At 38.9% G+C, this 25533-nt stretch overlaps 2 protein-coding genes across 3 annotated transcripts; one reads left to right on the top strand and one right to left on the bottom strand.

The window, feature by feature from the left end:
- On the top strand, window positions 1-3857 carry LOC111188275 (uncharacterized). The gene is made up of 4 exons (XM_049463057.1): window positions 1-677; window positions 1485-1679; window positions 1770-1846; window positions 2368-3857. The coding sequence occupies exons 1-4, from the start codon at window positions 546-548 to the stop codon at window positions 3341-3343; spliced, it is 1380 nt and encodes a 459-aa protein (XP_049319014.1). The 5' UTR covers window positions 1-545; the 3' UTR covers window positions 3344-3857.
- A 2357-nt stretch (window positions 3858-6214) lies between these two features.
- Window positions 6215-8992, bottom strand: LOC125780611 (THAP domain-containing protein 1-like). 2 transcript variants are annotated; one of them, XM_049463066.1, is made up of 3 exons: window positions 8203-8992; window positions 6617-8097; window positions 6215-6520 (listed from the first exon to the last, which is right to left on the bottom strand). In XM_049463066.1, the coding sequence occupies exons 2-3, from the start codon at window positions 7207-7209 to the stop codon at window positions 6361-6363; spliced, it is 753 nt and encodes a 250-aa protein (XP_049319023.1). In that variant the 5' UTR covers window positions 7210-8097; window positions 8203-8992; the 3' UTR covers window positions 6215-6360. The 2 variants fall into 2 exon arrangements, with proteins under 2 accessions (XP_049319023.1, XP_049319022.1); XM_049463065.1 differs by having other exon boundaries at window positions 6617-8992.
- Between the last annotated feature and the right edge of the window lie 16541 nt (window positions 8993-25533).

Here is a 25533-nt window from a genome sequence, read left to right as displayed (position 1 = left end):
CATTCTCGTTAGTGCTGCTCCAGCGTTTCCGGTTTGGCTTTTCCGGTTTTTCACTACAGTCGCAATGGCAGTGTTTTTCAGCCGGTGTTTGCAAGAGCTTCCCAAAATGAACATAAACGACGTTCATCGGATATGTAAGGAGACCAGCAAAGCCCCCACTAGCAAGCTGGAGAAAGGCTTTAAATTATACGCGTCTTCATACGTACACAACTACGAAGGTAAGGATTTTTTTATCTTAATTTTTCTGTTAGACGACACAGGCCAGTGTTAGCAGGGATAGCTAGCTAGCTAGCTAGGTACACTACTGTTAGTTGTGTTAGTTTCTCCTGTTAGTGTTAGTGTGTTAGTATCTTCTGTAAGACAAAAATGAAGTCTTATGTTGAAGCTGTTGTTCATGATATTTATTTCTATACCTATATTACATGTAATGCGTTATATTTACCTTGTTGTGCTAAAATGCTATGTGAATAATGCTAACACAGAGCAACAGCATGAAGACGCTGCTAGTTTGATTAGTTACAAACCAATAATTATCTACCTGATTAATGTACCAACTGTACAGTCATTTTGTATGTTGTTATTCAGTGTCGAATATGGACAGGCTGTCAGGTGAAGTCAGCGTGAGAGCCTTGTGCTACAGATCCATGAGGAAGAACGAGTCACCACACAGTTTACGAGTAGGGAGAAAGTGTAGTGATAAAACAGAGGGTTCTGTGTCTATAGCATAGCAGAGTTTAGCATTTATTATACACTTTTAGCTGTTTTGTTCTAAGTGATTTTTTTGGGAGGGAGCAACATAGATCTGTTGGAATTCAGGAACTAAGTTTGACCCTTTAGGCAGTGTTTTTCAGTCCAGTTTCTTGACCACTCCACACAGTATTAAGCATTTCATGATTCAACATATCTGATCAATTTATGAAGCCACTAGTAAAGTGGCTCATGTAAGTTACCAGAAATAGAGTAAAAAAAACTGCTCTGGGAATGTTGGTAAACTAGGGTTTAATCATATGAACTCAACACATTTATGTATTTACCAAATTACCAGCTTTAACTTAGTTAATAAGCTAGAAGAACACAAAACTATTTAGAAAATGGGGTCTCTGTGACTAGGTTGCAGTTTTTTTTCTCTAAAGTTCAGACGTTCAAATCAGTGTTCACTGTTCTTTTACTAACAATACTAACACAATTTAAGGGTTTTAGTTAAAAACCTAAAAAAAATGTTCTTCTAACCAAAACCTACTGTCATAAAATAAGCAAGAGGTTCCATGTTCCATTCTTGGGGTCTGTATGGCATACACATTTTTTGTTTTCTCTTCATTTTAAAACAACTTTTTTGCCCAGCGCGCACCAAACCAAAACCAAAACTAAATGAATCAAAAGCTAAATATTAGATACCTAAAAATGTGATATGAGATCCCCAGGACTGGTATAGGGAACCCTTGAATTAAGCGAAGTCATTACTAATTTTGCTTTCACTTTTACAGATCAGGCTTTGGGATTCTTCTCCTGTTGTGTTGACACACACATGCTGTTCATGTGTCGCAGGCACTGCTCTTTGCAACCACATAGTGGCTTTGCTTTTCCAAACGGCACATTTTTCTCAGCTCAGTGTGCCAGTAGTCCCCCCTGTACACAGCTGTACTGAAACGGAACAACGCTGGCACAAACCTCGGACAATTGTAAGTTTATAATTGTCATCACACTCGATAAGCTTTCTAATTTAATGCACTGTCTGGACTAATTACAGCATCTTTTGTCTCTCTTATTAGGGTGTAAAGCCAGGACCCATCAACAGCATGGTGATCACCAAACCTGTGCCAAACCGGACATCTCAAGGTGGGGTTAGGTAAGGTGATTCATTTCTTTACAAATCTACTTATTTTACCAGCAGTAATATTTTTTTATAGTCAAATTTGTTTTACACAAACACAAATAAAATCTGCAATCAATATTTTAATAACAAAAAGGAGAAAGTGTATGTTGCAAATTTCAAACAAAAAAAATGTATATAAAATTGTATATTTTAATTTAAATATTTTATTTTAGACTCTTGGACTGAAATCAAAGCATAGACTGGGTAAAAAATGCAAAACTGCAAAGAATAATAAAGTAACAAATAAGCTTTAACAATATATACTTAATAAATATATAATTTATTTCTATTTTGAATTTGCAATATACACTTTTCCTTTTGATTATTAAATTTTTGACTGCAGATTTTTGTGTAAAACTTTTGGCACCAATTTAACTCCACAACTTTACCTGCTCCACCACACCTGAAATGTAGAAATGTGGAAATGTAGGAATGTATAAATAATAATTTAAATGCTTACAGTTTGGTTTTTTTTTCTGTTTATTTTTTTGTAGAAGCGGACTCTACAGAGGCATGGTGGGCCCTTTACCGGACCCATGCATGTTTAGAATTGCAGAGGCTTATGAAAAGTTTGCACTTGAAGACAAGCCACTAGTGACCACCATGGGCATGGGAATAAAGAAGCCAGCTGTTCAGTGTGCTTTTGGTATGGTGCAGGAGGGCAGTGTATTGTCATACCAGCAGCCTGTCTTACCATCACGGCACATCACACTGCATCTTGATGCTCCATCTTTTCCTCATCTGCCTCTGGAAGACCACCACCTTGATGCACCCACATGTGCTTTTGTGTGCACTGAACAGGAGCTTTTTCACCTGAAAGCTTTGGAGGTGTCACTTAACATGGCTCACCAAATTGAGGCTTCAACTCAGGAGCAGAGTTCCTGTGCTGACTGGCATGTGCTTCGCCAGCCTAGAGTGACAGCCTCACGTTTTCGTGAGGTGTGTCATGTCAAAGGGCAAAGCTCTGCGGAATCCCTAGCTGAGCGCATCATCAGAGGTACCAGACAGACGGCAGAAATGAAGAGAGGTGTAGAGATGGAGTCCGGAGCAGCATCTGAATACTGCAAAATGCTGAATGTTAACTACACTCCATGTGGTCTAGTCATCCACCCAGATGCTCCCTGGCTTGGTGCATCCCCTGATGGTGTTGTATTCGACCCAACTGAATACCCCCAGTTTGGCTTGGTGGAAATAAAATGTCCTAATGTGAAGAACTACATTGACTGTAAGTATCTGCACATGGAGTATGGATGTTCCAAACTAAAGAAGACTCATGCGTATTACTGGCAGATTCAAGGTCAGTTACTGATCACTGGGTTGCAGTGGTGTGATTTCGTGGTGTGGGCTCAGGAAGACATCTTTGTGGAACGGATTTACATGGATGCAGATGTACAGAGGCAAATTCGTGAGAAGACAGACTTTTTTTACTTCTACACATACATGACAAAATACCTGTCAATGAAACGTTAAAATGTAAAAATGAAAACTGAATCTGTTTACACTTGTTACAAAATGTTTTTATTGTACAAAGTTTACAAAAATTCATACAGAATCTGCACAAACACACCTGAATCACATTATAGGTTTAATATATATGAGGTGTGTCTAAAATTACTGTGGCTTTTAGTACAATCTGCTCTTTTACAGTTTAATATATCGTCGCTGTCCCAAAAAAAAAAAAAAACTCAATTTTGGTCGATTTTTAGTTTACTACATAATTTGAACAAACAAACAGTTCCTTACACTGTTTCACAATTTATTGTTCAATGGAGCAATAGAAACTCTTTAAAATGACCTGAAAAACTCTTTTTACATTGACTTCTATTGAAAGTTTACAAGATTTTTTTCTCTTTCCTGTACAGTTGCTGTTTTGGAGATAAGTGTTTTTCATTGGACAGCGACGATAAACCTTGTGTGAACATGGAATGTTCTGTATACAATTATCTACTGCTATAGTATAAACATTTTGCACCCATAATAAGTATCTGTTAAATCCTGAAAATACTTTTTTATACTTATATATTACATTATTTATATATATATATATATATATATATATATATATATATATATATATATATATATATATATATATATCATCTATTATAATATATTCTGTTCTATTTTAATAAATATTATATATTCTATTCTATTTTATATTAAATATTTTATATTATATTAAATATTCTATATTATACATTCTATTATATAAAATATTATATATATATATTTTATATTATTCTAGTATATATTCTATTAATTATTCTATATATTATATATTCTATTCTATATTCTATTAATTGTTCTATATATTCTATATTCTATTATATTATATATTCTATTATATTTTATATTAAATATTCTATATATATTATATATTATTCTATTATATATTATATATATATTCTATTATATTCTATTATATTTTATATTCTATATATTATATATTCTATTATATTTTATATTATTATGTATTATATATTCTACTATATATTATATATTAATGTATATATTATTTATTAAATAGTAATTTCTTCAATATATTGAACAGATACTTTATAGGTGCAAAATTGTGAGTTTATATTCTTATTAAATTATATGTTTACTTAATGAAATTGTGCACAAATAAAACAAAAATAATTCTTGCGAAGAGTATGTGTGTGTGTGAGTGCTGCAAACTATTTACATGTTTTGGTACATTGGCTATTCACATCAGGAGCTGAATCTGAACTGATTCTCTAGAACTATAGAGGAGATGGACTCCCTGGGACTGGAGTTATTTAACCCATGCCTTAACCAGTGCTTTGTTTTGATAATTTGACAAAAGGCATGCCACTGTAAACAACTGGCTAATGTTTACTGTATGGGTAAGAGAAATGACACCATCAAACAACTTGTTTTGTTTGATTCTCCTAATTACACATTCTACATGTACTCTAAGTCGAGCTATGGATTGGGTTTCAGTAACCTGGTATGCAGGCATCTGGTTTTGCTTTGACAGAAATGGTGGGCAGTACACTTTGCACTTCACACAATCAGTAATGAGAAAGCCCTTGTCAACCATCACTGCCATTCCTTCAGTGAGCAAATTGGCCAACCCTGACTGTTTGAACAGCTCTTTGTCACTCACTGACCCAGCATAAAGTGAGGAGACGAATGTCACAGGACCATGTGGGGCTATGCCAACCAGGCCCTTCATGGTGCAGTGTGACTTGTATGTGGAGTACATCTCACTTTGTAGGAGTGGTGATGATGGTGTCTGGCACCTGAGCTCAGTGCAGTCCAAGATTACCTGAGTATCAGGATAGTCTTTGTATTCAGCAGGGAGATTGTTTTTCACTTCCTCTTGCGACAACCAAATGCACACAGATCCTAGAAGCGTGTAAAGGTAGTTTGTCCACGTTGAAATTATTCTGCTGACTGTGGAAGGATGGATGTTAAAGCGGTGTCCCAAGTCTCTCTCCTTCAGGCCAACAGAGAGATGCACGAGGAAAAGGAAAAATTCATCTATTGGCTGCAGCACCTGCCTCTGTGAGGGTAATATTGTAAAATGTCAAATTAATACAGGGAAATCTCAAGAAATTAGAAAATCTTTGAAAAGTTACTTTATTTCAGTAATTCAGTTCAAAATGTGAAACTCATATAATTATATAGATGTATTACACACAGAGTGATCTATTTTCAGTGTTTATTTATTTTATTGTTGATGATTATGGCTTACAGCCAATGAAAACCCAGAAATCAGTGTCTCAGAAAATTAGAATATTATATAAGACCAATTGGTACTTTAGGCAGTGTGGGCAGTGAACCAAGTCCTGTTGGAAAATGAAATCTGCATCTCCATAAAAGTTGTCAGCAGAGGGAAGCATGAAGTACTGTAAGATTTTGAGGTGTTGATCCACTGTGTTAGTCTAAAGTCAGTGCAGTTTTGTTTTCCTGGAAAATCTTACAGCACTTCATGCTTCCCTCTGCTGACAAATTTTATGGAGATGCAGATTTCATTTTCCAGCAGGATTTGGCACACTGCCCACACTGCAGAAAGTACCAATTGGTCTTATATAATATTCAAACTTTCTGAGAAACTGATTTTTAGGTTTGATTGGCTGTAAGCCATAATCATCAAAAAATAAAATAAACGCATAAAATAGAGTGCAATACATCTATATAATATGAGTTTCATATTTTAACTGAATTACTGAAATAAAGTAACTTTTCAAAGACTTTTGAAAAAAAATATTTTTTTCATATATATGTATATCATTACATGTACAAACAATCTACTTAAAGCATTTTAAGACGTTCCTGAGGCACAGAGACTGAAGCTGAGACTGCACTGACAGGTGTCATACACCACAACTACTACAACTATTAAGTAAGACTGTACATAAGACAAAATTTATAACATCAGGTAATTTATTCCAAATATTACAGTAACATCATAATATGTAAATCAGGTATCATCAGTTCCTTCAATCCTTCATTAGTTTCTATGTTACTAAAAAAAAGTACCGTACCCCTGACTGTCGTGAATGGGTCACGTCTTCGTTCTTCTTAGCTGCAGCTTTGGCTCTCGAGACCCGAACCATTTTGTGGACGGATGGCTCAATAAGCCACCAAAACGACATCAGGTGGTCATAGCTTGGGAATCTGTAGGCAAAATAAGTATATTTATGTTACGTTTTACGTGTCAACTTGTCAGTGCATTGCTTAAATAGCTAACTAGCTGTGTTTACTACACGTTACCTGGTGTAAAATCGGATGTCCTCGTCGGAGCCGGCGAAACGTTGCAGCCCAAAAGTTGTCTGGACTCGTAGTTCTTGTAGCTGATTTCTCAGCTCCTCCACTTCACGGGACAGATCTTCGTTTTCAGCACAAGACATGTCTAGCGATGATGGCTCAGGAGCAGAACAATAATCGTGATCCATTGTAAGATCAGCTGGTGGATCATCAAGGCAGGTAGGTTCAGCTGGCCTTTCTCTTCTCTCCCATACACTTAGCCTTGGAGCCTGTGTGCTGTAGTCGTTCCATTGAAAAAGCAGTGGCACTGCATCCTTTGCCAATCTTCTCCGACCTTCTGCCGTTTTTGGGTCTACCAGGTGGTCTGGTATGAAGTGTCTGCTGCAGACCTTTGTATGCGCTGAAATGGTAAAGTGGTCCCTGCGGATGTTTATCAGCCACTGTGTCCTTAGATCATTTTGAGCCGGGAAGCTATGAAAGCTTATGGTTCCATTAAATTTAGCAGACGCGGTGCAAAAAGGAACACAACAGTGCTCTGTATATTGTTTTTGCTGTTTCTGAAAATGTTCCGACTTGAAAACTTTACGACGGACACTCATTTTGAACTCAGACTAGCAATAGTAGGAGGTTTTGTGTATGCCGGCGAATGTAAACAATACAACCGGAAGCGTCCGAGCCGTATTATTTAAAAGCGGAAATGCGTCAGAGCCCTGAGTGCAAGGAGCGCATTTTGAATCCATGAGTCTGAGGTAGGGGCTGGTGGAGCTCTGTTTGTTTGTGCTCGTGTCCTGAAGTAACCCCGGGTGTTAAGAGACCTGAAAAAAACTAGGGTAAAATAGTGTTACGGCTGTCTTTCGGCTGTAATTCAGGAACTGTACATCCTACAGTTGCAGTCCCGTAATCCTGAGAGTCAGATGGTTTTAATCATGTATAACATGTACGTATTGGTTCACATGTGGACGTACGAAAAACTCAAATATGGAAATTATATTATTATTATATTATATTATTTATTATGTCATTTTTATAAACAATCAATATTTCGCCCTAAAATGTTTATTTTCTGAAAGGAAAAGCGGGATAACTGTATAGGCTAAATAGGCTAGACTAAAAAGCATAGATTCTAAGATTTAAAATGGCATATTGGGTGTCTATATTGAGCCTATAATCATTCATAAACACAGCCAGATATTAATTATGATATTTTTCTGGCCCGCCGGCGGGCCAGGTCGCATTAAGATGATATATACAAAATGCAAGCCAGCCGAATGTTTTAGCTAACTAGGTAACCTAGGTTAACCTAGTGTTAAAAAAGTAACCATTTATCCAGTCCCCAACCTCTTCCACACACCGAATTGGCGTGCTAGTTGAGCGTTTTAGTTAGCTGGGTAACCTAGCGTTAGCAAAGTAAGCAATTTAACCAGTCCCCAACCTCTCCCACACACCGAATTAGCTCGCTAGTCGAAGATATTAGCTAGCTAGGTAACCTAGATTAGCGAGCGTTAGAAAAGTAACCAATTTATCCAGTCCCCAACCTCTACCACACACCAAGTTAGCTTGCTAGTCGAATATTTTTTAGCTAGCTAGGTAACCTAGATTAGCGAGCGTTAGCAAAGCAACTAATTTATCCAGTCCCCAACCTCTTTCACACACCGAGTTAGCTCGCTAGTCAAAGATTTTAGCTAGCCGGGTAGCCTAGATTAGCGAGCGTTAGCACAGTAAGCAATTTAACCAGTCCCCAACCTCTTTCACACACCGAGTTAGCTTGCTAGTCGAATATTTTAGCTAGCTAGGTAACCTAGATTAGCGAGCGTTAGCAAAGCAACTAATTTATCCAGTCCCCAACCTCTTTCACACACCGAATTAGCTCGCTAGTCGGATATTTTAGCCAGCCGGGTAACCTAGATTAGCGAGAGTTAGCAAAGCAACTGATTTATCCAGTCCCCAACCTCTTTCACACACCGAATTAGCTCGCTAGTCGGATATTTTAGCCAGCCGGGTAACCTAGATTAGCGAGAGTTAGCAAAGCAACTGATTTATCCAGTCACCAACCTCTACCACACACCGAATTAGCTCGCTAGTCGAATATTTTAGCTAGCCGGGTAACCTAGATTAGCGAGCGTTAGCAAAGTAAGCAATTTATCCAGTCCCCAACCTCTCCAACACACCGAATTAGCTCGCTAGTCGGATATTTTAGCCAGCCGGGTAACCTAGATTAGCGAGAGTTAGCAAAGCAACTGATTTATCCAGTCACCAACCTCTACCACACACCGAGTTAGCTCGCTAGTCGAATATTTTAGCTAGCCGGGTAGCCTAGATTAGCGAGCGTTAGTAAAGCAACTAATTTATGCAGTCACCAACCTCTACCACAAACTAAAATAACATGCTAGCAATATGCCTTACCAGACTATATTATGCCAGTCAGCAACATATTTCGCTGCGAGAAGTGTGAAGCCCGCGTGAGGGAAATAACCACAGTGATGAGTTAAATTTAATATAGTGCTTCTCAGTCCCAGCACTCCTCCCACTGCCCTCCTTTTTTCACCACACCAAGCGCTGATTATTATCAGGTGTGTTGAAATTAAGGAAATACTTAAACGGTCCGTTTTTCCTTTCTTCAGCTCTCTATTCAGTTCCAGTCAAAATGTACACGGACATAAAACATACAGGGAACCGAGAGTAAGAACCACAGCTACAAAGCCTCTGCAAACTTCACCAAGTTCCAGTAATTTACACCTACCCTGATATACTCAATAACACATGCCCCAACAGCCTTCCTCTAGTCACGGCCTCGAACACAAAAAGAGATTATTATTATGATTATTATTATTATGATTATGATGATTATTATTATTATATAAATGTTTTTTTTATTTTTAAATATATACTTGGTCTTTGGTGACGCTAGATAAATTATCTAAACTAGTTTGGTTAACCTAACTAGGTTAGTTATTCAACCACCGCCCTCCATACACTAAATGAAATCAGCTATTTTTAATTCAGCAATCACCCTCGCCAATACACAAAATGCAAGCCAGTCGAATGTTTTAGCTAGCTAAATAACCATGGTTAACCTAGTAGGTTCGGTTTTGCCAATTTGAATTGAATTGAAGTTAACAAATTTATACAGTCCCTAACCTCTTTCACACACCGAACTGGCGCGCTAGTTGAGTGTTTTCGTTAGCTAGATAACCTAGCGTTAGCAAAGTAATCAATTTATACTGTCCCCAACCTGTTCCACACACCGAATTAGCTTGCTAGTCGAATATTTTAGCTAGCTAGGTAACCTAGATTAGCGAGCGTTAGCCCAGTAATCAATTTATACTGTCCCCAACCTGTTCCCCACACCGAATTAGCTTGCTTGTCGAATATTTTAGCTAGCTAGGTAACCTAGATTAGCGAGCGATAGCCCAGTAATCAATTTATACTGTCCCCAACCTGTTCCCCACACCGAATTAGCTTGCTTGTCGAATATTTTAGCTAGCTAGGTAACCTAGATTAGCGAGCGTTAGCACAGTAAGCAATTTATCCAGTCCCAACCTCTTCCACTCACCGAGTTAGCTCGCTAGTCGAATATTTTAGCTAACCGGGTAACCTAGATTAGCGAGCGTTAGCACAGTAAGCAATTTATCCAGTCCCAACCTCTTCCACTCACCGAGTTAGCTCGCTAGTCGAATATTTTAGCTAACCGGGTAACCTAGATTAGTGAGCGTTAGCAAAGTAACCAATTTAACCAGTCCCCAACCTCTTCCACACACCGAATTAGCTCGCTAATCGAACATTTTAGCTAGCTATGTAGCTTAGATTAGCGAGAGTTAGCAAAGCAACCAATTTTTCCAGTCCCGAACTCCAGAAACTTGATCCAGAACTTATAACGTTACTTACATACATCAACTTTTGCGCTCATACCCGGCAACATGTTTACTAAGAGTCTTACCTTCAAAACAGCAGCTCAACAACAGACGAGCAGCAACACTCAAAACCCTCGATAAGTGCATGGGGACCAATAGTTGTTGAGTACATGTTACTATATATTTTTAGGTAGCATTTGTTACTGTTAGTAAATGGGTAGTGTAGATAGAATTAACCCATTGTAGTTTATTTCTCTTGCTGACTAATACATTTGGGTATTTTTCAAACAATGTGAATGGGTTATATATACCACCCTACAAAATATTTTTTTACAGTGTATATATATATATATATATATATATATATATATATATATATATATATATATATGTGTATGTAAAATATATACATATATATATACATATATATATATGTATATATATAATATGTATAATATATATATGTATATTATATATAATGTGTGTGTATATATTTATATATAGATGTATATAAATATAAACTTACGCACACACACTATACTAAGCTGTGAGCAATAGGTAACACCAGTACACTTTCAAATCATAACAATCCCTATACACACGGCATTATTTTGAGTATGCAGCCTTACACGGCTGTTTGTAATTAATTACAAGGTTATTGAATAAGAATTATTAAATTAAGCAATGGGAGCGCTTAAATTGCATTATGTTTATTATAATTAAACCCAGAATGGACTGCAGGAAGCCGCCAGTTTGTTCTATACGCAGTATTTTGCGATTGGGCTCTCCGTGCGAAACGGCCAATAGGAAGGGCGCAGATCCAAGACGCCCAATCAGCGAGTAGCGGCTCTAAAGCATAAAAGGGCCGTGAGGAGGCGAGGCGCGTTATTCTCTTTCAAGAGTTCAGCGCCATGGCAAGAACGAAGCAGACCGCCCGCAAATAAGCGGTCCAGGTCAATTATTTTCCACTCCAGGGGACACCTAAATCCCCCTTATTGCTATCGTTTTTGATATTTTAAATTTTTAAGTATTTTAAATAAAAAAGAAAAGCGGAGGAAAGGAACAGAGTGTGGACCGCAGCGCCTCGCGGTGCTTGCGGTCCGGTGAGCAGTCCAAGATGGCGACAAACACCTACTCCCAAGCTCTGAGGGTCAAGTACTGGGCTAAATTGAAGTACGTCGGCTGTGATGAACCTCCTGAGAGAAACATCGTGGGAAGGATGATCCTTGATTCACAATGGATTTCAGTCCAAGATCTGCTATCTTTTATTGGAATGCCCAATAAACGGGATTATGAAGTATGTTTTAAAGATCAGAGAGCTATCTCTGTCTTCCTGGATGGATTTTCATCAAGCTCAGAAAAGTGGAAAGATTTTGAGTTTTTTTCTCCGATGGAAGTTAAAACAATAATTGTGAAGTTCTGGACTGGACGTATCTGTGATGAGGACGTGGAGGTATATTTAAAAAGGTATTGTGAGATTCTGAAACCTGTGATCAAGCCTGTGGACAATCTTGTATGGTGTCCGAAAATACACGGTGAAACTCAAGAAAGAAAATGGCCAAACTGTAAGAATCCCTAACTCCATCTCTTTGGGACCTTACACTGGAAAGATCAACTATCCAGGTCAAATTACAACCTGTTTTGTATGCAACTCTGAAGACCATCAAGCTAAAGAGTGTCAACAGATCAAGTGCTGGTCCAAAAACTGTACTAAGTCCAAACACTGTACTAACGTCTCTCTGTGCAGTTTGTGTGGAGAATATGGACATAACTACTTCCGATGCCCCAGCTCATATGCCAACAAATCCAGAGCAACACAAATCCAGACAAGACAAGAAGCCATTTCAGAAGTCTCACCAAGCATTGATGACGAAACACCTCCAGTACCTGTGATCTCCACACCTGTCTTAGACATCATTGATGAATTTCCAGAACTTCCAAGACCAAAGAAATCCCAAGCAAGTACATCTAAACCAAATAAAAAAAAAAGGTCAAACACTTTCCACTGACACTTCGAAGAGAAAATCTTCAAAACCAACTAATCTGCCACTTGATGAACTTGATGACATCATCCCTCCTGTGGATCAACAGAGACACGACCCAGAAGAAACCATCACTGATGAGAACTACAGCACCGACTCTCTCACTCCCCAATCATCCAGGAAAATTGAAAAGACTAAACTGAAACCCAAACTAAAGACAATGACTGATGAGGAGCTGAACAATCTCTGGAGACTTTCTATGGCAGACAAAAGGAAAAGACATTCTTCAACTGAGACAGAGAGCAGTGAAAAGACTTCATCTCAACCCAAGCCGGGGTGGAAGAACTCTTGAGAATGAGTGAAATCTTTCGTTTTCTTTTTTACTCTTAATTGTTTTTTTGCTAAATTTGTATCTCTTCACCTCAATGTCTTTAAACTCTTTAATTATTGCTAGTAGTAATGTACGAAGCATCCAGTCACAAAATTTTAGAAAAAACTAATTAATGAAGCTTAAAAGAGAAAAAATAGATATTTTATGTATTCAAGAAACACGCTTAGCGCCTTTTAGTGATGCTTCTAATGCTCAAAGGATATGGGGTGAAGAGATATCAATTTTCTCTGTGGGTCCTGATATTGCCGACGGCGTTGCTATTTTATTCTATACTAGACAGATCCAAATATGTAAAAAAAGAGAACCTTTTCCTGGAAGGTTATTATATGTGGATGTTTATATTAAAAATATTAAATGTAGAATAATTAATGTGTATGCTCCTCATAACAGTAAGAAAAAAATAGAACTTTTTAAAACCTTAAAAAAACTATTATATGTTGGGTTTCCAGTTGTAATTTGTGGTGATTTTAATACAATAACTGAAGGAAAAGATACAACATTTAAACCTTTTAAAATGTCTAAAGATGGTGAAATTTTAAAACAATGTATGGATGAAAATAACTTTTCTGATGTATTTAAAGTTAAATATCCAAACAAAGTTGATTTCACTAGATATGGCCACATCTCAAATTCCCGAATTGATAGAATTTATATAAATGATAAATTTAAGGCTTTATATTACACTACTAAAATGATTCTAAATTCAGACCACTTAACTGTGCTTTGTAAAATAATGTTAAATGATCAGCAACCTAAATTAAAAGGGTCCTGGAAAATGAACACACAAATTCTTAAAAGGGATAATATGGTTACATCACTAAGAGAAGAAATAGGCTTTATTTTAACAATAAAAGATTTTATTAACACTGAAAGGGAATTCTGGGAAATCACAAAAGTAAGGTTGGCTGATCTTAGCAAATATTTAAGCATAGAGTTAATCAAAGAATATAACAGGAAATACAGTGGTCTGGTAAGAGATTTTATTAATTTAAAAAAGAAAAGAAATAAATCCAAGTATGACACATTTATGTTAAAAAACATCAAAACGGAAATAGATCAAATGAATGAGGCTGATTTAAAAAAAGTACAAATATTATCTTGTGACAATAATGAAGAAAATTTAAATCTAGAAGAAGTTTTAAATCAATATAATAAAAAGAAACATGAGTCTAATATAAAAAAATGTATATAATGGTAAAATTGCCACTCAGATTAATGATATAAAAGTATTAGTCAAAGACGCATGTGAGGAAATGTATAAAAACATAGAAGTAAATGATAAATTAATTAAAAACTATTTTAAATATCTTAAATTATATCAAATTGAAACCACCGATGGTAAAATAAAAAAAGTGAAATAATTAAAGCTATAGAAACTTTAAATTCAGGTAGATCCCCCGGTCCTGATGGTCTCCCTGCAGACCTGTATAAAAAATGTAAAATAGAAATTGCTAAAATACTTAAAAAAGTATACAATGAAGGTCTAGGAAAAGGTGAAATGCATAAAACTTTCTATGAAGGAATTTTAACTTTAATCTATAAAAAAGGAACAAAAGAAGATATAAATAATTATAGGCACTTAACATTAATGAACATAGATTATAAAATACTAGCAAAAATTATAGCAAATCGAATAGAAGATCAACTTGAAAAGATTATAGAAAACGAACAAACATGTGCAATAAAAGGGAGAGTGATGTGGGATAATTAAAATAAGTTAAGAGAAATTATATATATAAAAAAGACACAAATTTTTACATTGTCACTTTAGATAAAAAAAAGCCTTTGATTATGTGTCACGTAAATATATTATGAATGTTTTAAAGCTGTATGGTTTTTCTGATGCTTTTATAAAGATGATTAGTTGTTTATATTTTAAATCAAATGTTTGTGTTAATATAAATGGTCAACTAACAGAACATTTTGAGATTTTGAGAGGTGTTAAACAAGGTTGCCCCTTAAGTGCAGCCTTATATATACTGGCTATAAATCCCCTTATAAAATCCATTAAAAATGACACTAGGTTAAGAGGCGTATTTTTAGACAAAATTAAATTCGTAATCTCTGCTTACGCAGATGACATAACAATAATAATTAGATCTGCTAAAGAACTAGAAATAATTTTTGAACATTTTAAAAAATACGAGAGAATCTCAGGGGCGGTATTAAATATTTTTGTTTGTGGATTGGTGAAAAAAGGAAGAAATTCCCCATTAAAGTGCAAGAACGAGATCATTTAAAAATTCTTGGGATATCAAGTCAAGTCAAGTCAAGAGGCTTTTATTGTCATTACATCTGAGTACAGGTACACAGTGTAATGAAATTACGTTCCTCCGGAACCATGGTGCAACATAGAACAACAAGCAATAGACAACATAAAGTGCAGGAGTGACGACTTATTATTATAAAATTATAACACTAAATAACACTAAATACAATAAATACAAAAGACGAGACAATTTAAAGACAGGACAGTGCAGTACCGATACGGTATAATAAAGTGTATAGTGGGGATAAGGTGCAGAGATGTGTGACATACTGTAACATATATAATCACAGCAGTTACTGAGGTAGAGTTTATAGTTTTTAAGAGTGCAGCAAATAAAGTCATGTCAGCCTCTGTGTGCTGACTGGGTGTGTGTGTGGGTGAAGTTCAGTTCTTTGTGAGTGTAAGGGGGGGGGGGTGTACAGTTTAGTTTTGTGCGAGTGTGTTGGGTGAGTGGTGGGTGGGGTGGGAGTTCAGTTCTGTCTCTGTGCGTTGAGAAGTCTGACTGCCTGGTGGATGAAGCTGTTGCAGAGTCTACTAGTGGAGGCTCGGATGCTCCTGTATCTTCTGCCGGACGGCATCAGAGCGAAGAGTCCATGTGGGTGGGGTCGTCCACAATGCTGGTGGCTTTGCGGATGCAGCGTGTGGTGTAGATCTCGGTGATGGAGGGAAGAGAGACTCCGATGATTTTCTCAGCTGTCCGCACTATCCGCTGTAGGGTCTTGCGGTCTGAGGTGTTGCAATTCCCAAACCAGACGGTAATGCAGGTGCTCAGGATGCTTTCTACAGTCCCTCTGTAGAACATGGTGAGGATGGGGGGTGGGAGATGTGCTTTCCTCAGTCTCCGCAGGAAGTAGAGGCGCTGCTGGGCTTTCTTGGTTATGGAGCTGGTGTTGATGGACCAGGTGAGGTTCTCTGCAATGTGAACACCGAGGAACTTGGTGTTATCCACAATTTCCACAGCAGAGCCGTTGATGTTCAGCGGGTGGTGGACACCTGGAGCTCTCCTGAAGTCAACAACCATCTCCTTGGTTTTGTCCACGTGAAGAGATAGGTTGTTGGTTCTGCACCAGTCCGTCAGCCACTGCACCTCCTCTCTGTATGCTGACTCGTCGTTCTTGCTGATGAGGCCAACTACAGTTGTGTCATCAGCGAACTTGATGATGTGGTTTGAGCTGTACTTTGCAGTACAGTCATGAGTCAGCAGAGTGAACAGCAGTGGGCTGAGCACACAGCCCTGGGGGGCGCCGGTGCTCAGTATGGTGGTGCTGGAGGTATTGTTTCCAATCCTGACTGATTGTGGTCTCTCAGTCAGGAAGTCTAAAACCCAGTTGCAGAGGGAGGAGTTCAGGCCCAGCAAGCTCAGTTTTCCGATCAGATGCTGAGGGATGATGGTGTTGAATGCTGAACTGAAGTCGATGAACAGCATTCGAACATAGCAGTCTTTGTTGTCCAGGTGGGTGAGAGCCAGGTGGAGCGCAGTAGAGATGGCATCGTCTGTTGATCTGTTTGGACGATACGCAAACTGCAGAGGGTCCAGTGAGGACGGGAGCTGGTTTTTGATGTGCCTCATGACCAGCTTCTCAAAGCACTTCATGATGAGGGGAGTAAGTGCAATGGGATGGTAGTCATTAAGGCAGGACACTTGAGACTTCTTCGGCACAGGGACGATGGTGGTCGTCTTGAAGCACGTCGGCACGATTGCAGTACTCAGAGAGATGTTGAAAATGTCCGTGAGAACATCCGTGAGTTGTTCTGCACATCCTCTGAGCACTCTGCCAGGAATGCTGTCTGGTCCTTTCCGTGGGTTGACTCTGAGTAGAGTTTTCCGCACATCAGCTGAGGACAGGCACAGAACCTGGTCGTTTGGAAGAGGTGTAGTCTTCCTTGCTGTTGTGTAGTTCTGTGCTTCAAACCTTGCGTAGAAGGAGTTCAGTGCATCTGGAAGGGAGGCATCACTGTTACAAGCAGGGGAGGGTGGCTTGTAGTTGGTGATGGTCTGGATGCCCTGCCACATGCACCGAGTGTCAGTAGTGTCCTGGAATTGGGCGTGGATTTTCTTTGCGTAGGTGCGCTTTGCCTCTCTGATCCCCCGGGAGAGCTTGGCTCTAGCTGTTCGGAGGCCAGCCCTGTCCCCTGACTTAAAGGCCTTGTCTCGGGATCTCAGCAGCACACGCACCTCTGCAGTCATCCACGGCTTCTGGTTGGGGCGGGATGTGATGGTTTTGGAGACAGTAACATCCTCAATGCACTTGCTGATGTAGCCAGTCACTGAGTCTGTGTACTCCTCCAGGTTGATGGAGTCATCAGAAGTAGCAGCTTCTCTGAACATGTCCCAGTCAGTGTGCTCAAAACAGTCCTGAAGAGCAGAGATGGCTCCTGGAGGCCAGGTTGTAACTTGCTTCTTCTCTGATTTGGCACGTCTGATGAGCTGTCTGTATGCTGGGATGAGCATGACAGTGATATGATCAGAGTAGCCGTAGTGGGGGCGGGGCTCTGCTCTTTACGAACCGGGAATGTTAGTATACACACAATCGAGCAGGTTAGCTCCACGGGTTGGAAAATCCACATGTTGGTGAAAGCTGGGCAGCAGAGCCTTCAGATTACTGTGATTGAAATCACCAGCAACAATAAACAGTCCGTCGGGGTGTGAGTTCTGGAGTTTGGAGATAACAGTGTACAGTTCTTGCAGAGCGTTAGCATTAGCACCGTTAGCATTAGCACTGGGTGCTACATACACTGCTATTATGTACACGCTGCTAAGCTTTCTGGGCAGGTAGAATGGCCTGGCTCTGACTACAGCAAACTCCACCAGCGGCGAGCAGTAGCTGGAGATCAGCGCAGCGTTGTTATGTAGCACCTATTTGCAGTAGTAAACTAGAGCAGCAACTGCTTTACCATCAGCAATGTAGCTGGTTACCACAAACCTATAAATTGGATGATTCAATGAATATACGAAAGCTGCAATAAGGCTATAGACCAGTATAACTAGATTCGAGGGGAGGTGGTAGGTGTGTGACAGCATACACAGGAGACAAAGGTGAGGTTGAAAAGTAAAAGCCCACTTTACTGACAAAATGCAGTGATGGAAAAATCAGTGTACAAAAAAATACAGAGAAGATACAGTAATGAACAAATTAAACAGATAGATTTTTAAACACTTATTTCACCTGTTTCCTTTACAGATTTTCCCAAATATACTCAAAAAAATACTCAAGTTTGACTCAGAGTTTATTTATTTTAAATTATTTAGGTTTGGGTTTAACCTCTGTTGTAATTTTATATAACTTGGTTAGTTTATTTAAATTAATTATTATTGTTATTATTATTATTATAATAATAATTATTGTACTCAATTATGCTTAATTAATCAAATTATTATAGTTTAGGATGTATTAATTATCTTGGTTTTAGATGTAATTGGTTATTATTATTTAAGACAGCTAGGATTATCTCTTGTTTGTTTAATATGACTTCTTATATCTGTTTTAACCCTTTATCACCTATATCACTTTATATCAAATGAAATAACAAAACACAAAACCCATATACAATTCAGAAAACTCGGAAAACAATAAATGAATGAACAAAAGTAATAAAAGTGCTGGTGCTTGTTAGAAAAAGAAAACTAGAAAGTCTTTTAATCTTTTATCCTGTTACTTCACCAGTTTGTAGTGAAGATGAGATCTCACAAGAATAGTTCACTCTTTGGGTGGCTCGCCATCTACTTTTTCGAAGATCCACCAGACTCTGTCTCCCCAGGCTCTGATGGTCCCCAACAAAAAAACCTGACCTGTTTAAATAAAACAGGTAATGTAGCAATTTTAATAAATTTAGCTAGAGGGGGCTAAATACCTACATAATTAATTATTTTTCACAAGCACTTTCTTAACACAATAAAAAAATACATACATCAACATAAATAATAATTATAATAATTAATATTTTCTTTCACAGGTTCAGAACATCAACAGGTAAGTATTAACAATTTTTATGTACATATATTAAACTTAACAACCTTCTTTTTTTTTGCAGGTTTTAACCTCTGTGTAAATAAATGTATATGTGTCTACCCACAACATACATAAATGTAAATAAACTCTTTTTTTAATAAAATTAATTAATTGTTTGGGCTCTGTCTGTTCAAAAATACTTTTTAATAAAACCCCTTTTTTTTTAGAACACAGGAAAAGATTTACCTCTGGAATGAACTGGAATCTCTGCTGGGTCTTCTCACCAAGCTCTAGTTAGTAACAGCTATGAGTAAAAACATTTCACTCAATTAGCACCGTGTTTTAGCTTAAACTTAATTAAAACCAACTTATCTTATCAACTTATTAACCAATTTAAAGTATTTTTTTTTTAGTTATTAGCTTATATTAACTGCTATAAATCAAGTATTATACAGATAATGTACAGAGAACCACATAGTTAGCTAGCTACTGAGCTCATGGTTAGCTAGCTACTCAGCACATGGTTAGCTAGCTACTGAGCACATGGTTAGCTCACCATTTACTGCCTTTCCGTTCACTTCCCCGCAGCTTCACTGAAATTGGGGGGTTTGCAGCCTCCTATCTCACTGGGTTTTAGCCACTTTTATAAGCTTTTTAAACTATTTCTCACAGTTTTTATTTTTAAGCAGCTTCCAGGCTCCAGACTACTCCAGTCCTCCACAGCACGAGAGAAAAGAGAGAGAAGGGGGGAAGGGGACTGGAACTGCAGCACTGATGAAGGCGGGGCAGCTAATTGCTCAGTCCCGATTCGCTGCCACTACCAACACAGCAGCCTGCTCCAATCAGCATGAAGAGCTCTTTTATTTTTTTCTCAGCAGCTCCTGGGTGGGGCTGTGTTTCCCTGCTCCAGGAAAATGTAACTCTTTACTGTTAAAATGTGGGTTACAGTTACACCATGCTGTGTTGATGTAAACACACACCCCACCTCCACGTACTTTGCCCGAGAGGCCGGCGTCGCGGTCCGTGCGGTAGCTTAGCATGCCGCTTACCTCAATCGCGGAGTCCGGGATGGAGTCCGTTAACCACGTCTCCGTGAAAACGAACACACAGCAGTCTCTGAACTCGCGCTGGGATGTCCGCTGGAGCCGGAGATAGTCAATCTTGTTCGGCAGGGAGCAAACGTTGGAGAGAAGGAGAGATGGAACCGCTGGCCGGCTGGAGTTAGCCATTAGCTTAGCGCGGACTCCGGCTCTCTTACCGCGCTTTCGGCTCCTCCCGCAACGCTTGCGGAGAGACCTCTTCCGGCTAGCAGGCTCAGGAAATGCCGCGGATCTTAGCAGGCCTAGCGCGCGTAGCTCCGCTCGTAGACCGTCTGTAAGTACACATTTTTGTTGATTTTGCAGGTCTAGCAGGGTCTGTCAGTCGTAAGTTGTTCCCATAGCGAACTTTTGCATGATTGCGAGTTCAGATCGGATTATTTACACAGAAAAACAAACAAAAGCACCGTGTTTTGCTTCCGGAGTGGCCGCTGCGACTGCTCGCGCCGCCGACAGGAAGCACAGTACAAAAAAAAGTATATTTTTCGATAATAAAAAATGTGTTGATTTGAATTGGGAAAAAAAAGGAAAAGAAATAAATGATGAAATTAATAAATATCAAAAAATGAGATTAAGCTATAAAACGCGTATAAATATTATAAATACCTTTATATTACCCAAGATTTTATTTTTAGCATGTATTTTCCCTCCCACTAAAAACGGTTTTATTAAAATTAATAGAAATTGCTGTTGTTTTATATGGGGATCAGCTAGAGAATGGGCTAAGAGAGAAATGCTGTATAAGGCGGAACAACAAGGTGGGCTTGGTGCCATAAATTTAGAAATTAAAGTTAAGATCGCTATGTGTAAAATTATTGCAGCTGCTATTTACAGAAATGCTGACTGGATAGGAAAAATATCAAATTGGAAATTTAAGAGAGGCAATACTAGAAATGTTATACCATATTACAAACTTATGTTTTCTGATTTTGTTAATGAATATAAAAGTTAAAAAATAAATTGGATTTTTGATTCAAATAAAAATATATATAAAAAGATACAGGAAGTTAAATATGGTGTATTGATAAAATATAGAGACCTTCCCTCAGTTGACACGACACAAGCAATTAAAAATATTAGAAATAAAAATTTCTCTGAAAGAATGAAGGATATAAATTGGTTGATTGCAAATGAAAGACTTACAGTTCGAAATCTGTTAAGATGGAATTATAATGTCAGTAGCCCCACGTGTCCAACGAAAGTGTACACGAAATAGAAACAATTGATCATCTTATATTAGAATGTCAGAGAACGAAAGAGGTCTGGAATAAATTAAAACAACTAAATACAAATATTACGTATGATAAAATATCTATAATGTATGGCATTTTTAAAGAACAACTCTCAAAATCCCAAAAAAACAATTTATGGTATGTGATATGTATGGTTAAATGCAAACTGTGGAATACCAGATGCAAAATCGCCATTGACAATTGACAAGTGAAAGTGTGTTTAAACAGGTGATTACTGAAATGAAAAAGAAAAGAACTTTGGACACATTTAAACAAAATAGCGATAGCTGGTCCTTTTTAAAATTTTGAAGGGGAAAAAAAAGTGTGTGAAAACAACAAATTGTAAGTTTTGTGTAAAATAATGTAATTTTTATGTGTTTTTGAAAGTAATAATATGTAATGTATCCCCCCGAGGAAGCAGCTGGCCACCAAGGCAGCCCGCAAGAGCGCACCGGCTACCGGCGGCGTGAAGAAACCTCACCGTTACAGGCCCGGCACCGTCGCTCTCAGGGAGATCCGCCGCTACCAGAAATCCACTGAGCTGCTGATCCGCAAGCTGCCCTTCCAGCGCCTGGTGCGTGAGATCGCTCAGGACTTCAAGACCGATCTGCGCTTCCAGAGCTCCGCCGTCATGGCTCTGCAGGAGGCCAGCGAGGCGTACTTGGTGGGTCTGTTTGAAGACACTAACCTGTGCGCCATCCACGCCAAGAGAGTCACCATTATGCCTAAGGACATCCAGCTGGCCCGCCGTATCCGCGGAGAGCGCGCTTAAACGGAGCGCTTTGACGTTTTCCCTTAATACCCAACGGCTATTCATTCGGATATATATATATATATATATATGTATATATGTATATATGTATATGTATATATGTATATATGTATATATATATATATGTGTGTGTGTGTATATATATATATATATGTATATGTGTGTATATATATGTATGAAAAAGTAGTACTAATTGTGTACACAAAACAATGAATAATTTTGACATAACGTATATTTTAGAAATATTTCGCGCCTTTTTAATAGTCAGCAATAACTATATCTTACTGCAATGGATAAATAAATATAAACACACAAGCACAATAATTATTTCATTATTGGTGAAATGGAAATGAATCTATATATATTATGTGTGTGTGCGTGTGTATTGAGGGAAGTGCTGCATGTAACATTGATGGAGCTTGGATGCCACCGTGCGGTTCAACTGCACCATTGCATGCACTGTTATAAGTGTTATAAGTGTGTGTGTGTGTTTACATAAATTGAACTCTTATTACAGAATATGGCATCCATCAGTGTTACAACATGTACAATTTAATATGTACACACATTGATATACTCGTTAATATTGTCATATTCTCTCTCTATATTAAAATATACCTAGCTACATATATATATTTTGTTAAACGGCACCAATCGTGAGGTTTACTTGATTTATATATTATGGACGTATCATAAGACTTACAATATATTTATATACGTATGTTTTCATGTTTTAAGAGCTCTCTCTCTCTCTCTCTCTCTGTGTATATATATATATATATATATATATATATAATCATTTATAGAAACCTTTTATATACTGTTCACATATACACATGTACACATATATACGTGTTTGTGTGTGTTTGTGTGTGTGTGTGGTTAAACAGAGCAATTGCATTGATGAGGCTTAGTACCTTTTTATATGGACATGTAACATAAGACTTGCTTCACTTTGTATATATAAGTGAATGTTGAGCTGACTACTTCACGTTTTAAGAGTTTGGATGCCACCATGTGGTTAAAGTTCTGTATTGCATTGCTCAAGAATGCAATACAGAACATATATATATATATATATACACTGCTCAAAAAAATAAAGGGAACACTCAAATAACACATCCTAGATCTGAATGAATGAAATATTCTCATTGAATACTTTGTTCTGTACAAAGTTGAATGTGCTGACAACAAAATCACACAAAAATCAATGGAAATCAAATTTATTAACCAATGGAGGCCTGGATTTGGAGCCACACACAAAATTAAAGTGAAAAAACACACTACAGGCTGATCCAACTTTAATGTAATGTCCTTAAAACAAGTCAAAATGAGGCTCAGTATTGTGTGTGGCCTACACGTGCCTGTATGACCTCCCTACAACGCCTGGGCATGCTCCTGATGAGGTGGCGGATGGTCTCCTGAGGGATCTCCTCCCAGACCTGGACTAAAGCATCCGCCAACTCCTGGACAGTCTGTGGTGCAACGTGACGTTGGTGGATGGAGCGAGACATGATGTCCCAGATGTGCTCAATCGGATTCAGGTCTGGGGAACGGGCGGGCCAGTCCATAGCTTCAATGCCTTCATCTTGCAGGAACTGCTGACACACTCCAGCCACATGAGGTCTAGCATTGTCCTGCATTAGGAGGAACCCAGGGCCAACCGCACCAGCATATGGTCTCACAAGGGGTCTGAGGACCTCATCTCGGTACCTAATGGCAGTCAGGCTACCTCTGGTGAGCACATGGAGGGCTGTGCGGCCCTCCAAAGAAATGCCACCCCACACCATTACTGACCCACTGCCAAACCGGTCATGCTGAAGGATGTTGCAGGCAGCAGACCGCTCTCCACGGCGTCTCCAGACTCTGTCACGTCTGTCATGTGCTCAGTGTGAACCTGCTTTCATCTGTGAAGAGCACAAGGCGCCAGTGGCGAATTTGCCAATCCTGGTGTTCTCTGGCAAATGCCAAGCGTCCTGCACGGTGTTGGGCTGTGAGCACAACCCCCATCTGTGGACGTCGGGCCCTCATACCATCCTCATGGAGTCGGTTTCTAACCGTTTGTGCAGACACATGCACATTTGTGGCCTGCTAGAGGTCATTTTGCAGGGCTCTGGCAGTGCTCCTCCTGTTCCTTCTTGCACAAAGGCGGAGGTAGCGGTCCTGCTGCTGGGTTGTTGCCCTCCTACGGCCTCCTCCACGTCTCCTGGTGTACTGGCCTGTCTCCTGGTAGCGCCTCCAGCCTCTGGACACTACGCTGACAGACACAGCAAACCTTCTTGCCACAGCTCGCATTGATGTGCCATCCTGGATGAGCTGCACTACCTGAGCCACTTGTGTGGGTTGTAGAGTCCGTCTCATGCTACCACAAGTGTGAAAGCACCACCAACATTCAAAACTGACCAAAACATCAGCCAGACAGCATAGGTTCTGAGAAGTGGTCTGTGGTCCCCACCTGCAGAACCACTCCTTTATTGAGTGTGTCTTGCTAATTGCCAATAATTTCCACCTGTTGTCTATTCCATTTGCACAACAGCAGGTGAAATTGATTGTCAATCAGTGTTGCTTCCTAAGTGGACAGTTTAATTTCACAGAAGTTTGATTTACTTGCTCCCTGCTCTGCTCCCTGCTCTGCTCCCTGCTCCCTGCTCTGCTCTCTACTACTCTGGTCTGCTGCTGTGCTGGTCTGCTGCTGTGCTGTGCTGCTGTGTTGCTCTGCTGCTGAAAGCTTGCTTTAATCTTCAGCTTCTACACTTTTCTCTGTTTTCTTCTCTTTTACTCTCTTCACACTTACTAATCCACTTTTAGTCTGCTTCCTCTTTGCTCTACACACCTATTAATCCACTCTCAGTCTACTTTTATAGACTTTTTCCTCAGGTTTGCTGGATTAGCTGTTTGCTGCTGCAGTTTGTTTGTGTAAGTTTCTAATTTCAACTGAAACAAGGTGAGTGCTTTTTTTCTCCATGGCTTCTGCTCAGGTTTACACCTGTTTAGAGTGTGGCATGTATAGCTTAGATCCCTTATCCACCGATACTGGTAACAATAGTGGTATTTGTACTAAGTGTGAGATAGTTAGCACATTGGTGGATAAGGTGAATAAGTTAGAGCTGCACGTCCGGGGTTTAATAAGGGATAGACAGCAGGATTCACTGTTAGCAGCCCCGGGTGTCTCAGGGAGAGTTAGTACCCCCTCGACTCCGGCCTTAGAGCCCTCACAGCCGGGCGAATGGGTAACTTCTCGGCGGCATAGTCGAAAGGCTAAGGCTAATGCTACCGCAAAGGCCACAGCCAGCCCACCTAAACACCACGCTCCCCCAGTTCACGTGTCAAACAGGTTTGCCCCGCTCAGTGAAGCACCAACTGAGGAGCCTGTTAAAGG

Source organism: Astyanax mexicanus, chromosome 13, assembly GCF_023375975.1.
Source record: "Astyanax mexicanus isolate ESR-SI-001 chromosome 13, AstMex3_surface, whole genome shotgun sequence".
In the NCBI taxonomy this organism is placed as follows: Eukaryota; Metazoa; Chordata; class Actinopteri; order Characiformes; family Acestrorhamphidae; genus Astyanax; species Astyanax mexicanus.
This window is presented reverse-complemented; position numbering and strand designations above follow the sequence as displayed.

Excerpts from the sequence above, each read along its gene's own strand:
- LOC111188275 (XM_049463057.1), top strand. The coding sequence starts at position 546 with ATGTACCAACTGTACAGTCATTTTGTATGTTGTTATTCAGTGTCGAAT. Across the intron at positions 1,680-1,769 it reads GGCACAAACCTCGGACAATT|GGTGTAAAGCCAGGACCCAT; the intron begins GTAAGTTTATAA and ends CTCTCTTATTAG. Across the intron at positions 1,847-2,367 it reads ACATCTCAAGGTGGGGTTAG|AAGCGGACTCTACAGAGGCA; the intron begins GTAAGGTGATTC and ends ATTTTTTTGTAG.
- LOC125780611 (XM_049463065.1), bottom strand. The coding sequence starts at position 7,209 with ATGAGTGTCCGTCGTAAAGTTTTCAAGTCGGAACATTTTCAGAAACAG. Across the intron at positions 6,521-6,616 it reads GACATCCGATTTTACACCAG|ATTCCCAAGCTATGACCACC; the intron begins GTAACGTGTAGT and ends TTTTGCCTACAG.